This window comes from Cajanus cajan, chromosome 2 (genome assembly GCF_000230855.2).
Source record: "Cajanus cajan strain Asha chromosome 2, NIPB_CcT2T_4, whole genome shotgun sequence".
In the NCBI taxonomy this organism is placed as follows: domain Eukaryota; kingdom Viridiplantae; phylum Streptophyta; class Magnoliopsida; order Fabales; family Fabaceae; genus Cajanus; species Cajanus cajan.
This window is the reverse complement of record NC_138518.1, coordinates 23,611,323-23,626,903: the sequence shown is the minus strand read 5'-3', so window position 1 is coordinate 23,626,903 and position 15,581 is coordinate 23,611,323. Positions and strand designations below refer to the sequence as shown.

The following is a 15,581-nucleotide window of genomic DNA, read 5'->3' as shown; positions in this document are numbered from 1 at the left end:
AAGTCTATTGCACTGAGTGTGCAAAAGACGAAACCTACTTTATCATCGTCAAAAGAATTAAAAGTAGAAGAACATCTAACGAAAGCTGTGACAAGGAGACGTGTGACTTAGACGATGAGATATCCCTCTTATCAAGAAAAATATACTTCATGATGAAGAAAAAGGGAGGATCGCGCTGGAGAAAGTACAATAAAACCCCAAGAGAAAAGGCACAGCCACTGTGCTATGAATGCAAGAAACCTGGACACTACAAAATAGAATGTCCAGAGTTAGAAAAAGAAAGAGAGAAAGAAATGAAGAAGTCAACTCCCCACAAGAAGAAAGCCATGATGGCCACTTGGGAAGATCTGGACACGACATCATCTAAAGATGATGAACAAGCAAACATATGTCTAATGGCAGACACAGACTCATCATTTGAATCTGATGATGAAGAGATTAATAAGCCTGATTTCAAAGATCTTCAGCATGCATACAATCAACTTTAAATGATTATGCTAAAATCTCTACTGCATATAAAGAACAAAAGAAAAGAATTTCTGAACTAGTTGAAGAAAATATTTTGGTCAAGAATGAAAATGCTAAACTATCGAAAGAATTAGAAAAAAGACTTGAAGAAATTGAAATACTAAAATATGATTTATCAAAGTTTACTCTACGAACTAAGAACATTGAAAATCTCTTGAAATATTCCAAAAGTAAAAATGATAAGTCTGGGTTAGGGTATGTTGATTCTGAATCGAAAAACAAAGCAAGTACATCTGCATATCCTATATATAATGGGCATTTCACGTCTAAGTGCAGTCACATGCACAAGAAGGGGTATTCCAAAACCTCAAACACTAACATTTATGGACCCAAATCCATTTGGGTACCAAAGACTGAGATAATACTTGTTGTAGATTTTTTCAACAAGAAAAAGAAGTGTCCAGTCATGGTACCTGGACAGTGGCTGCTCGCGACACATGACGGGCGAAAGGTCTATGTTCCTAGACCTTAGGTCCAAGAAAGGAGGCCTAGTCACATTCGGAGGAGGACAGAAAGGAAAAATCATGGGAATAGGTAAAATAGGTATAAATTCCTCTATCATTATTGATAACGTCATATACGTTAAAGGATTAACACATAACCTGCTAAGTATAAGTCAATTATGCGATAGCGATTACGAAGTTTCCTTCAACAAAAATAAATGTACTGTTAGTCAAACTGATTCGTCTATATTGTTTACAGCTAACAGATGCAATAACTTATACAAAATAATGCCTAATGAACTAGAAGATCAAAATATTGATTGTCTAGTATCTTATGAAAACCAGTGGTTGTGGCACAAGAAGCTTGGTCATGCAAACCTGAGATTAATCTCAAAGCTAAAAAAGCATAACCCCGTAAGAGGTCTACCGAGTCTTGCGTACCAATCAAATAGCATATATGAAGCATGTCAAAAGGGGAAACAAGTTAAAAGTTCATTTAAAAGTAAAAATCATGTTTCCACCTCAAGACCTCTTGAACTGCTCCACATAGATCTATTTGGTCCCACTAGGACTGCATCCGTTAGTGGTAAAAGATACGAACTAGTCATTGTTGATGACTATACTAGATGGATATGGGTGCTGTTTATAACCCACAAGGATGAGTCTTTCAAGGTATTCCATGTATTTGGTAAAAGAGTTCAAAACGAAAAAGGAATATCAATTGCGTCTATAAGAAGTGATCATGGGGGAGAATTTGAAAACAAGCAATTTCAAGATTTTTGTGAAGAAAATGGAATTAAACACAAGTTTTCAACTCCTAGAACTCCACAACAAAATGGAGTTGTAGAAAGAAAGAACCGTTCTTTACAAGAAATGACAAGAACCTTACTAAATGATTTTTCAACTCCCAAACACTTATGGGCAGAAGTAGTTAATACTTCCTGCTATATACAAAACAGAGTATATCTTAGACCTATCTTGAAAAAAACTCCCTATGAATTGTGGAAGGGGCGAGCACCCAACATATCATACTTTCATCCATTCAGATGCAAATGCTTTATTTTAAACACTAAAGATAACCTAGGAAAATTTGACTCAAAAACCGATGAAGGTATCCTACTTGGATACTCTGAAAGGTCAAGAGCCTACAAAGTCTTCAACAACAGAACCAAAACTGTTAAAGAAGCCATTCACGTTAAGTTTGACGAAAACAAGCCTGATAAAGAAATATCAGAGCTAGGAACCTTCTTTGAAAATATGCAAGTAAATAAAAATCAGTCAAGGGAAGATGAGACTGGAAGAACTGAAGCTCAACAGGATGATGAAGAGGAAAGAGAGCCTGTAAATCGAAATTGGCAAATGAAGGCACATCATCCTTGTCGCAACCCGAACATTTACGATCTCGCGACTAATGGTTTAGACATCCTTTTAAAAGTCTCATCAATTAAGGAATGCCCGGACACCAGACTAATCCTTAATTAATGGTTTTGAAAAATGAGTTCATGGAGTCGCCACCAATGTTTTACTCAAAACATTGGAAAAAGAAAAGGTTTTTAAAAGTCCAATAATGGCCTTGATAACCAGAATTGGGTTCGGGGGTCGGTTACGTGTAGGGAAGGTATTAAGCACCCCTACAGCGCCCTAAATCGGTACCCTATGATGAAGTTAACGTAATAAGAAATAATAAATTAAATATTAGATCCCCTTTTATTAATAATTATTTACATGCTTAAAAATTAAATTATACAATTAATCCTAAAATATCTACATGATTGCTTTTATTATAAACAATATTTATTAAAGATAAGAAATAAAATAAAGAGAAGAAAATTGACTGAAATACCTCTTGAATGAACTCTATTGGATCTTCAAAAAAAGGTGTTTTGTGGCAACCCTTCACACTACAATGCCTCACAAAATCTCAAGAAATACAAAAGAGAGGGGAAGAGAGAAAAAGAGAGAAATTTCGAGCTATAGGAAGTCTGGACGAAATTTTGGACCCCTGAGAAATGAGCCCCAGCTGTCTATTTATAGACTTCGGAAAGGGTCCAGAACGGCCCGTTTCAAAATCGGAACGGCCGTTCTGGATATGGCCGTTGTGGGTTAATTTGGACCCTGGAACGGCCCGTTCTGAAACCGAAACGGCCCGTTCTGGGGTCCAAATTAAGCACACATGATTGGTCTGGAACGGCCTTGGAACGACCCATTCCAGATTTAGGAACGGCCCGTTTCAAATCCGTTCCAAATACGCTTTTACCCCTTTTTGGAGGAGTTTGGAACGGCCCGTTCCAATCTCGAAACAGCCCGTTGCAAATTAGGGTTTTTTGGCTTTTTGGGAGCCTCGGAACGGCCCGTTCCAGACCTTGGAACGGCCCGTTCCGGGCCCATAAAAATATTTAATTTGTGCTTTTGGGCCCTCTAAAGTCCTGTCTTCTCGTTGGCATGCTTCGAGAGCTCCTTCCCTTCGTAACAGAGATCCATGTCCTTGTTAGTGTGCCCCCCGGACGAAATTGGGTGTCTACAGCTGCCCCTCTTCACTTGTCCTTTGGAATAGTAATGTGTTGTTTTTTTCCAAAGACAAGGAAAGACGTAGACATTTCGTCCGGATCTTCTCTTCGTCTCTTTGGTGCTTATGCATTGTTTCCCTTGTGATAATGTGTTCCTTTATTTGTTGCTTGTTGAAGAGGGAGTATATTATGACCTCAACCTCTCCAGGCTGGACTGATATTTAGGGCTTTAGCCGACCCACAGGTGGGAGCTCGACGACAATCCCGATTTTGACTTTGAAGAACTCGGCGGTACCCTTATTGTCATTCACTGATTTAAGAGGCTCAACGGCGGCTCTCGATCAAACTGTGCTGATTTTTAAGGCTTCAACGAACCTATGGTGGGAGCTCGACGGCGGTCCCGATTTTGACTTCGAGGAACTCGGCGGTACCCTCGTTGTCGTTCACTGATTTGAGAGGCTCGGCGGCGGCTCTCGATCAAGCTTGGCTGATTTTAAGGCTTCAACCGACCTATGGTGGGAGCTCGGCGACATCCTAGATTTTGACTTCGAGGAACTTGGCGGTACCCTCGTTGTCGTTCACTGATTTGAGAGGCTCGACGGCGGCTCTCAATCAAGCTTAGCTGATTTTAAGGCTTTAACCGACCTGTGGTGGGAGCTCGGCAGCATCCCAGTTTCAACTTCGAGGAACTCGGCGGTACCCTCGTTATCATTAATTGATTTGAGCGGCTCGATGGCGGCTCTTAATTAAGCTTGGCTGATTTTAAGGCTTCAACTGACCTACGGTGGGAGCTCGGCGGCATCCCAATTTCGACTTCGAGGAACTCGGCGGTACCCTCGTTGTCATTCATTGATTTGAGCGGCTCGATGGCGGCTCTTGATCAAGCTTGGCTGATTTTAAGGCTTCAACCGACCTACGGTGTGAGCTCGGCGGCAATCCCGGTTTTGATTTCGAGGAAATTGGCGGTACCCTCATTGTCATTCATTGATTTGAGCGGCTCGATGGCAGCTCTCAACTTGGATGGTTGTTGATATCCTTTGAAGGAGGACCTTTGAAATCTTGGGTGGATACTTGATGGTGATTCCTTTTCGATTTAAGGTACTCGACGGTACCCTCGTTGTTGACTTGTGATGGAAAATGCCCCAAGGAGGATGGGCAAGATGTACTTGATGTGCCCCTGTGTTGATGGGCGATAGATGGGTGATAGGGATTCTGGTGTTTCCCCTGCCATGTGAGTATTGTGATGCCTCTCCAGGCGTCTGCTTGTAATAGGTTTTTTTTTTTTCTAAATTTTGTTTTCTTAGCTTCGGCTTTTTCCTATTTGAAGCTTGCATTTTTCTACTATTTTTATAAATGCTTCGGCTTTTTCATCATGTATGAAGCTTGTCTTTTTCTGTTTTATCTTTTGTTATCATCATTGGTGGAGGGATCCCATCCCATGATGATGTTATTTGCTTAATATTTATTGACAAGTATTATTTTGGAAGCCACTCCTGGCTTTGGTAGGAAAACATTCCTGGTCTTGGCACTTTCATGAATCTTCCATTATTCGGTTGAGGAGTAGGGTGCGATGGCCTCTTCATGCTTATGAGTCTGCTTATTTGGTTGATTCTATTCCACTATTGATATGTCTTTGCTTAGTGGGCACATAGAATCAATTCATGTTGTCGTTTGCCACTGCTTGGCTCATGCTCGGCTATTTTGCTTTGACGAGTGTTTTGTCCTGATGGCTCCTTCTGACCCATAACAAGTAGAATGCATGGATGCATGGATGCAATGAAAATGTAAGACAGGAATGATTCTTTTATTTTTTTGTGTAACACCCTTCCATATGCCCCTAACTCATATGCATGCGATGCAATTTATGCTCATGTGTTTGTTCCTAATGATGCAACTTATTTTTTTGTCGGGAAATTAACCTGTACGCATTAAGGTTAATGTTGACGATTTCTTTCTATCCATGCCAATCTTGATTACTGTCGGGATATGTTCTTTTGAGCCCAAGCTTCAGTGGCTCTTTGACTATCCAGTCGATGTGTGGTCAAGCGTCTCTAACCTCTATTTGAGGACATCTCGGCCTTCCCTCTGTGAGTATTCACTGTGCATTTTCCGTGTATATTTTTGGTACCATTTTAATGCCATAAGGGTCAAGCGAAAAGAAAGAAGGGATGTTTGTATTTTTTCAAAAGATTGTTAGAAGGGATTTTTGTTTTCAAAAGGGGTTTTTAGAAGAATGGCTGGCCAAGGTGGGCTTTAGTGTTTATGGCTATTAAACAAGGCATATTTGTTGCAAAGAAGCTATCATTGTGTTTTAGCCTTTTTAGAAAGTGGAGTGATGACTCGGGGTTGCGTTTTGTTTAGATGATCCCCCTGAGCTGCCTTTCGGTTTTCAACTCAGGTTGTTGCTTTAACGTCCTAACTTTTGCCTAGGTCACTTGAGATGTGTTTCCTAGCAGACATTTTTCTTTTGATCTTTTCTTTTGCCTAGGTTACCCAATTTTTCTTGTGGGTTGCCTAACAGATCTTGCCCTAACTTTTGCGCAACCCCCTTAGTGGGTTTCTTGCCGGGCCTTCTTTTTCGCAGCATTTGTGTGGGACGACTTTATTTTTATTGAACCCTAGTCATGTTCGGTTTTCTGATTGTTCTTTTGTTATCCTTTCCATGCTATTATCGAGTAACATCTTTGTCGCAAATATATTTTGTTTATTAAGGGTTGATGGATGAGGCCTAGAGTGAATATTTTAAAGGGAGAAGAGAAATGAAAGAATGTTATGGCATTTAAAATAGTACTTCCAATTTACACGTGCCCCTTTAGCAAAGCTCGGAGGCCCGAGCATGTCCCGAGTTCGTGATTCATACACAGAGAGATTAACTGAGGTTGCCCCCTAGAGAGGCATGGTTGAAGATTGGTTGAACTACATTATGAATGCATTCCCACTTGCTTGAATGTGAGTGTTTCGACTTCGGAGTGAAACCTTTATGAATTCTTTCTTTCTAAAGGGAATACTCAAGCCGCCTTTCGGTTTTCAACTCAAGTAGGCATTACTTTTTTTTATTTTTTATGTATCCCTAACTTTTGCATAGGACGTATCCTATCGGGATTTTGATTCTTTTTCTTTACCCTAATTTTTGCCTAGGACACCCTTTACAGGTTTTCATCCTAGCGGGTTTTTGTCATGCAATGCCTTTATTCTTCAATTGAGTTTTGTTGTAATTCCCTAGAAGCAAGGATTCATTCATTCTTGATCATTCCTCCTATCCCAACAGTTGTCATTTTCGCATGGGGAACTCTTGGTATTTGAATCGTCAATTTGGCGTGTTATGCCCCCCAGTCTTCTTGCACAATCACTGGTTTTTTAAGTGCTTTCAGTTTGATGTATTGAGTTTGCACTTGATTACCAGTGATCTCGTTATTTGATTAACACGCACAGGTTAGGTTTCCCTTTTTATTCTTATTTATTATTTACAAGGAAGACATATTATCTATATGAAGTGCAAAATAGAATGCAAAGGTGATTGAGAAATTCAACAAATATCATTCTCATTGATTTGTTTGTTTAGAGAACATTCTTTGTACAAATCTTTCAGTGCACTTTGACGATGTTGTAACAGGCTACAGAAGCTAATGCTTGAATGATGTCCCTATAGACATGCTTGCTTGTGCGTTGATTTGTATTTAGTCTTCGTTTCTTCTTAGATTCTCTTCTTGCTATTCCCACCAGAAGTAACTGTCAATAGGATCTTCGGGTTCACCACTATTTTGGTGATTGCCAAAATTTTCATCTTTATTGACGAGGTTGATGAGAGAAGAAAGATGCAGTTTGGAGTGACTTGATAACGAATTGGAGGTGTAAGGGAAATTTTTTTTTTTAAACTCCCCAGGCTCATGATTTCTCGTTCATTAGCGGAGTTTTCTTTAGCTTCCCAAACTATGTTCTTTTGAAGCAAATTCTTGTTCTTTTTTTTTGCTTCAATTTCCTTTTTTGCGTGCCTCCTTTTCGAAATTTCAAATAATCTCCTATTTGAGTTGAGGAATGACATCTTTCTAAATCGGAAGAAGTCTGAGAAGATGTAGACTTTGCTTTCTGTTGAAAGGATGACGAGAGTCCAAAGTATAGTAGGCCTCCTTAGTATGTGCACATGATTCTTGTACTTTAGAATGTTCTCCTTTCTCAAAAATCTTTACATACTATGTGTCTTCCATTTTCTAATGAATGTATATGCTAAACTAAAAGATGCATGATATTTGTTTTTTTGCCTAAATTTTATCATTTTTTTTGGGAAATGATGCATAATTTTTGCTATATATTTATCTTTTTTTTTTTTTAAATAAACTACCCTATATGATGCTTTAGAGTTAGGGTATACAGAAGGGAGTTAAAATTTGAATCATATTTTTTTATTAATATTTATTTGTTTGTAATTCTTATCCATTTGAAATAAATAAACACAAACAAATGCAACACACATATGCTCAAACAAATGTACACCCGCGAACAATCACGTTTAAATTCTTGGTCTGTGGTCCCTGCAAGAAAAGTGCATTGTATAGGATAGTTCTAATCTCACTGGTCTTAAGGCCCCCAAGGTGCCCCCAGTATCTCTATCGCCGTCAACTGACAAACTCTAAGGTCTGTCACAGTATTTCAGGCTAGAGTAACCGGTTATCACCTTGAGTGTGATTTCCGACAAGGCTCGCAGGCTCCAAGGCCAAACTTGGGCCGGTCGTACGTCAACCACTCCCTATGTTTATTACTCTCATGCCCCCGGGTGTAGGGGGAACTGTTGTGTGCAAAGGATTGTGTACAATTTTTATTTCAAACAAATGCTGAATTTAAACAGGAAAACAAATATTAAAGACAAATAAATACAGCAAACAAAGTAAAGGGGAAAATATTTAAATTATTATTTTTATTTTATTAACTTCATCAATTAAATGGGCCTGACCCTCTTTAAACGTCCCCAGTGGAGTCGCCATCTGTCGCAACCCGAACATTTCCGATCTCGCGACTAATGGTATAGACATCCTTTTAAAAGTCTCATCAATTAAGGAATGCCCGGACACCAGACTAATCCTTAATTAATGGTTTTGAAAAATGAGTTCATGGAGTTGCCACCAATGTTTTACTCAAAACATTGGAAAAAGAAAAGGTTTTTAAAAGTCCAATAATGGCCTTGATAACCAGAATTGGGTTCGGGGGTCGGTTACGTGTAGGGAAGGTATTAAGCACCCCTACAGCGTCCTAAATCGGACCCTATGATGAAGTTAACGTAATAAGAAATAATAAATTAAATATTAGATCCCCTTTTATTAATAATTATTTACATGCTTAAAAATTAAATTATACAATTAATCCTAAAATATCTACATGATTGCTTTTATTATAAACAATATTTATTAAAGATAAGAAATAAAATAAAGAGAAGAAAATTGACTGAAATACCTCTTGAATGAACTCTATTGGATCTTCAAAAAAAGGTGCTTTGTGGAAACCATTCACACTACAATGCCTCACAAAATCTCAAGAAATACAAAAGAGAGGGGAAGAGAGAAAAAGAGAGAAATTTCGAGCTATAGGAAGTCTGGACGAAATTTTGGACCCCTGAGAAATGAGCCCCAGCTGTCTATTTATAGACTTCGGAAAGAGTCCAGAACGGCCCGTTCCAAAATCAGAATGGCCGTTCTGGATATGGCCGTTGTGGGTTAATTTGGACCCTGGAACGGCCCGTTCTGAAACCGGAACGGCCCGTTCCAAGGAACCAAAACGGCCCGTTCTGATTTCAGAACGGCCCGTTCTGGGGTCCAAATTAAGCACACATGATTGGTTTGGAACGGCCTTGGAACAACCCGTTCCAGATTTAGGAACGGCCCGTTTCAAACCCGTTCCAAATACACTTTTACCCCTTTTTGGAGGAGTTTGGAACGGCCTGTTCCAATCTTGGAACGACCCGTTCCAATCTCGGAACAGCCCGTTCCAAATTAGGGCTTTTTGGCTTTTTGGGAGCCTCAAAACGGCCCGTTCCAGACCTTGGAACGGCCCGTTCCGGGCCCATAAAAATATTTAATTTGTGCTTTTGGGCCCTCTGAAGTGCTGTCTTCTCGTTGGCATGCTTCGGGAGCTCCTTCCCTTCGTAACAGAGATCCATGTCCTTGTTTGTGTGCCCCCCAGACGAAATTGGGTGTCTACAATCCTCAAGAGCAAATCATTGGCGAAGCAAAAACTGTTAGAAAAGAATGGCTCAATCCAAGAGGAGGGGTGAATTGGATTCTATGAAACTTTAAAATTTTTCAGAGTTCTTAGAATCTGTATTTCAATTCAAACTTTTCTAATATGAATTCCCAAAGAAGTTCCTTGAAAGACTTGCTAATGGGAATGAGTCCTATATGCTTTCTTGATTAATCTTTGATTACAGTAAAACTTTCTGCCCAACCATGAAGTCCTTTCTAGCTATCAAACTATCATGGAACTTCTTGGTTTTCTCCTTATAGAACTTAGAGTTCTCATAGGCTTCCAGGCAGATCTCATCAAGCTCACTCAGTTGCAACTTTCTTTCCTTTCCAGCCTGATCAATAGAGAAGTTGCAGGTCTTCACAGCCCAATAGGCTCGGTGCTCTATCTCCACCTGAAGATGACATGCTTTGCCAAAGACAACTCGATAAGGAGACATCCCTATGAGTGCTTTGTAAGCATTCTTATGTGCCCAAAGAGCATCCTCTAGCCTGCTACTCCAATCTTTCTTGTTGGGCTGCACAATCTTCTCCAAGATCCTCTTGATCTCTCTATTTCAAATCTTAGCTTGCCTATTAGTCTGGGGGTGGTAGGGTGTAGAAATTGTATGAACAACCCTATACTTCTTGAGCAAGGCCTGCATGGATTTGTTACAAAAATGGGTGCCTTGATCACTAACAATTGCTCTCGGTACTCCAAACCTACAAAATATGTTAGATCTAACAAAATCCATAACAACCCGAGCATCATTAGTTATGGTGGCATTGGCTTCCACCCATTTTGAAACATAATCAACAGCTAGGAGAATATATGAAAAACCAAAGGAGACAGGAAAATGACCCATGAAATCTATACCCCAGACATCAAAGACCTCATAGAACAACATGGGTTGCTGAGGCATTTGCTGTCTCCAAGAAAGGGATCCTCCTGCTCCCTAACACTGCTCAGAGGTGCTACAAATCTTTTACGCATCCTTGAAGATGGTGGGCCAGTAGAAACCACAATCAAGCACCTTACGAGCTATCCTCTGAATGCCAAGATGACCACCAGGTGTAGAAGAATGACAGAAGTGCAAGACTGAATCAATCTCATGGTCTGGTAAGCATCTCCTGATTACCTAATCACTGCACAACTTGCACAAATAGGGGTCATCCCAAACATAATGTTTAGCATCACTCTTAAGTTTATCAATTTTGAGCTCTAGATGCTAAAGGAGGAAAAATAGAAGAAACTAAATAATTCACAATGTGTGGAAACTAAGGGGTGGGGGAAGGAATAGAAAAAGTTAACAAGTGTTCATCAGGAAAATCATCCTGAATGGGCAAAGTCTTCTCATCCTCAGCTCTCTCGATCCTGTTGAGATGGTCTGCCACCAAGTTTTGTGCTCCGCTTTTGTCACGGATGTCTAAGTCAAACTCTTGAATCCAGAGCATCCATCTGATCAACCTAGGCTTTGAGTCAGCCTTCTTCAACAAGTACTTTAGAGCCGCATGATCTGTAAAAAAAAATGACACGAGAACCAAGCAGATATGATCAAAATTTATCAAGTGCATAAACAATAGCTAAAAGTTCCTTTTCTGTGGTCGTGTAATTTGCTTGAGCAGCATCTAATGTCCTGGAAGCGTAGTATATCACCCTAGGCAATTTGTCAACCCTTTGTGCTAAGACAGCCCCTAGTGCATAATTTGAAGCATCAAACATCAACTCAAAGGGAACTGTCCACTCTGATGCCTGAATGATAGGAGTGGTGGTCAAGGCTCTCTTGAGGCAATCAAATGCCTCTTTGCACCTGTCATCAAAATTAAATTCAATATCCTTCTAAAGCAAGCTGGATAGTGGAAGGGCTTTCTTGCTGAAGTCCTTAATGAAGCGCCTGTAGAAACCTGCATGGCCAAGAAAAGATCGCACCTCTCGCACGCAAGAGGGGTAAGGCAATTGTGCAATAACAGATACTTTTGCAGGGTCTACCTCAATGCCCCGAATAGAAATGATATGCCCTAAAACTATACCCTGCTCAACCATGAAATGACATTTCTCAAAATTAAGAACAAGGTTAGTCTCAATGCATCTATTCAAAACTCTATCCAAACTATCCAAACAAGTGTCAAAAAAGGATGCATAAACAGTAAAATCTTCCATAAACACCTCTATGCAATTTTCAAGAAAATCGCTAAAAATACTGAGCATGTACCGCTGGAATGTGCCAGGGGCATTGCATAGGCCAAAAGGCATTCTCCTATAGGTAAAAGTGCCAAAGGGGCAGGTGAATGTGGTATTTTCCTGATCCTTAGGAGCAATATGAATCTGAAAATAGCCAGAGAAACCATCAAGAAAACAATAATGAGATTTACCTGCCAGACGCTCAAGCATCTGCTCAATGAAGGGCAGAGGAAAGTGATCCTTCCTTGTCGCTTGGTTGAGCCTCGATAATCAATACAGACCCTCCAACTATTTTGGACTCTGGTGGGTATGAGCTCATCCTTCTCATTTTTAACAACAGTGAGCCCTGTCTTCATGGGGACTGTCGCCACCGGCCCGAAACGGACGTTGGCATTCGCGAAGGATGGTTGGACTCTTTTATTTGTTTAAAAATATGTGGATTGCTAGAATGACTTATTCTCAAACTGAGACCTCGTCAAACGAGCAATTTTATTAAAAGGCTCACCAATCCATATTAATCCCAAGCGGGACCCTCCATGGATTAGTGGTTTTCGCAAAAGGAGGGTTCTTTGGAGTCGCCACCAATGTTTTACTCAAAACATTGGAAAAAGGGATAAGGCAATCGATTCAAAAATCGACTTCGGCCATTACAACCAGAGTCGGGTAAGGGAGTCGGTTACGCGTGGGGAAGGTGTTAGCACCCCACAGCGCCCCTTTCGGGTTCCCTATAACAGATTATTTCTAAAATAACAGCGTAAAATTACTAAATTACCCCTATTTATTCTAAGCAATTATAAATTAACTATCTACATGATGACAGTTTAAATATGCACACAGAAAGCAGTAAAAGGAAGGATTTAAAGAAGAAACCTTTGAAGCGTGCTTTTATATATTTCGTAAAACTGGGAAGCTTTTTGGCGTTCCCTCGCTCTACAAGCCTGCTCGCTCCCTCCTATAAAATTTTAACTATGGAAATCCGGAGGATTTCCCTTCGACTAGGTTCGATCCTCAAGCAAAATGGCTCGGGGCTCAAGAACTTCGTCGGATCAACTCTCCGAGTGATTTCTAGGGCAGAACACTGCTCAAAAACCCCAGAATACTCAAGGAGAGGGTTAAAACTATGTGTGAAAGTGTGGAATGACGTCAAAATGACGCCATATTTATAGGGAACAGGCGCAATACGGGCTATGGAATCAATACGGCCGTATTGAAATTTTTGGACTTCAATACGGCCGTATTGAATTCAATACGGCCGTATTGAAATTCAGAAATTTCACTGCGCCCGTATTGAGTTCACTGCGGCTGTATTGAAGCTTCAATACGGCCGTATTGATTTCAGTACGGCCGTATTAAAGTTTCAGAAACTTCAATACGCCGTATTGAGTTCACTGCGGCTGTATTGAAGCTTCAATACGGTCGTATTGATTTCAGTACGGCCGTATTGAAGTTTCAGAAACTTCAATACGCCGTATTGAGTTCACTGCGGCCGTATTGAAGCTTCAATACGGCCGTATTAAGTTTAGTACGGCCGTATTGGGCTTCATTCCCTCCACTTCCTTACTTTAAGCTACTCTAAGACCTCTAAACCTACAGATAGCCATCCTATGGTCTTCTAGGAGTCCTTCTGGTTGACTTTCCTTCGATCTTTGAGGGTCTTCGAGTTTTATTTCCGACCCGGACAATTTTAGGGGTCTACAGGGACCACCTAGACTAGACTCACCCACTGACTGTCTGAAATAGGATAGATGATCCCAGCCTGTAGAAGCTTGATCACCTCTTTCTTTACAACATCCAAAATCACCGAGTTAAGTCTCCTCTGAGGTTGTCTTACTGGTTTAGCTCCATCCGCCAATAGTATCCTATGCATGCACGTGGATGGGCTAATGCCAGGAATGTCTTCCAGGGTCCAACTAATTGCCTTCTTGTGCTTTCGAAGCACATGCAACAACCTATCCTCTTGATCAACGTCAAGGGATGTAGAAATGATCACAAGAAATCTCTCATCGTCCTCCTAGTAAGCATACTTGAGGTTCTTTGGAAGAGGCTTCAACTCTAGTGTGGGTGCTGGCTGAACATTAGAAGGAACCAAAGAAGGGGGAAGGGGTCCTGCAGCCTGTACCTCCTACAACATGGTTAGTGCATTCTGACTCTATAAAATCAAGACAAAGAGGGTACAACACCCAAAGTATCAAATTCAGATGCCTCATCACAATCAATTTCACATTCATACTCATATTCAAATTCAGACTCAATGCATGAAAGGCAACTATACAGATCAAATAAAAATGAATGTTTCTTAGCATGAGAAGAATCAAAATCATGAATGTGCTCATCAACTAGATCATCAATCAATTCAACACGAAAAATAGTATGAGCTTTAGAAAGAAATTTCATGGCATCCAAAATATTAAAATGAACAACAATATCACCAAATTCCATAGACAGGGTGCCAACATAAACATCAATCTTGGTCCGAGCTGTTTTCAAAAATGGTCTACCCAAAATGATTGGGGCATAACCATGGGAGAATCCCTCCTCCATATTAAGAACATAAAAATCTACAGAAAAAATAAGTTCACCAACCCAAACCAAGACATCTTCTACAAAACCTGTAGGGTGGGCAACACTCCTATTAGCCAACTGAATGACCACACCCGTAGGTTGCAAAGGTCCAAGAGACAGAGATTTAAAGACAAACAGAGGCATGACATTAATTGAAGCTCCTAAATCAAGCATGGCATTTTCAATTTACTGTTACCAATAATGCAAGGTACACAAAATGTACCTGGTTCCTTACACTTTTCTGGGATGTGTGGAACAGATTTACCTATGAGTGTTGAGACGTTTCTGCCTATGCTAATTCGCTCATTTCCCTTTAGCTTCCTCTTGTGGGTACACAACTCTTTCAGGAACTTAGCATATCTGAGAATTTTCTTGATGGCATTCAACAGAGGTATGTTCACCTCCACCTTCCTGAAGGTCTCCAATATCTTCTTATCCACCTCTTCCATCTTTTTGCTTGGAATTGATTTTGGTGGAAATGGAAGAGGGATAGGAGGCTGCTGCAGATCACCACTATGTGCACTGGAAGAAGGTCCACCTGTATGAGATTTTTTGCTACTACCTGTAGGGGCTTTTTACTCAAGTGTAGGCTTAGGTGCAGGTGTAGGTACTGGTACTGGTACTGGTATGTCAATTTGTTTTCCAAACCTCAAGGTCATGGAACTCACATTCTTTAGATTCTGCACAGTTTGTGAAGGTAACTTGTCTGAATTTTGGGACTGTGCCTGATTGAGTTGAGTTGTCATCTGACCCATCTGATTTGTCAAACTCTAAATGGAAGCTCTTGTCTCTTGCTAAAATTGCATGTTATAAATGGTCATCTACCTCACCAACTCCTCCAATGAAGGCTCAAAAGAAGTAGAAGGTTGAGCTGGTGGAGGTGCAGGTGTAGGAGGAGATCTCTATTGAGGAGGCTGGTAGAAGAACTAGAGGGATGATTCTGGAAGGGTGCTTGATTTTGCTGGTTCTGAGAATTTCCCCACCTCAAGTTGGGATGATTCCTCCAACCAAGATTGTATCTATTGGAAGACAGATCATAATTCTGTTGTTGCTAGTGTGGAGGTATATTGTTGTAAATGTTGGAAGTATATTCTTGTGGAGCATCAGGACCTGCAGAAGAGTCTTGCAAGGAGGGACAAGCATCTGTTGG

General features: G+C 40.4%; 1 protein-coding gene across 1 annotated transcript; it reads right to left on the bottom strand.

Annotated features, from left to right (window-relative positions):
* Positions 1-10,965: 10,965 nt before the first annotated feature.
* Positions 10,966-15,186, bottom strand: LOC145954844 (uncharacterized). Its single transcript, XM_083069527.1, has 8 exons — positions 15,080-15,186; positions 14,655-14,791; positions 14,207-14,592; positions 13,894-13,991; positions 13,590-13,818; positions 11,901-12,013; positions 11,267-11,498; positions 10,966-11,175 (listed from the first exon to the last, which is right to left on the bottom strand). The coding sequence occupies exons 1-8, from the start codon at positions 15,184-15,186 to the stop codon at positions 10,966-10,968; spliced, it is 1,512 nt and encodes a 503-aa protein (XP_082925653.1).
* Between the last annotated feature and the right edge of the window lie 395 nt (positions 15,187-15,581).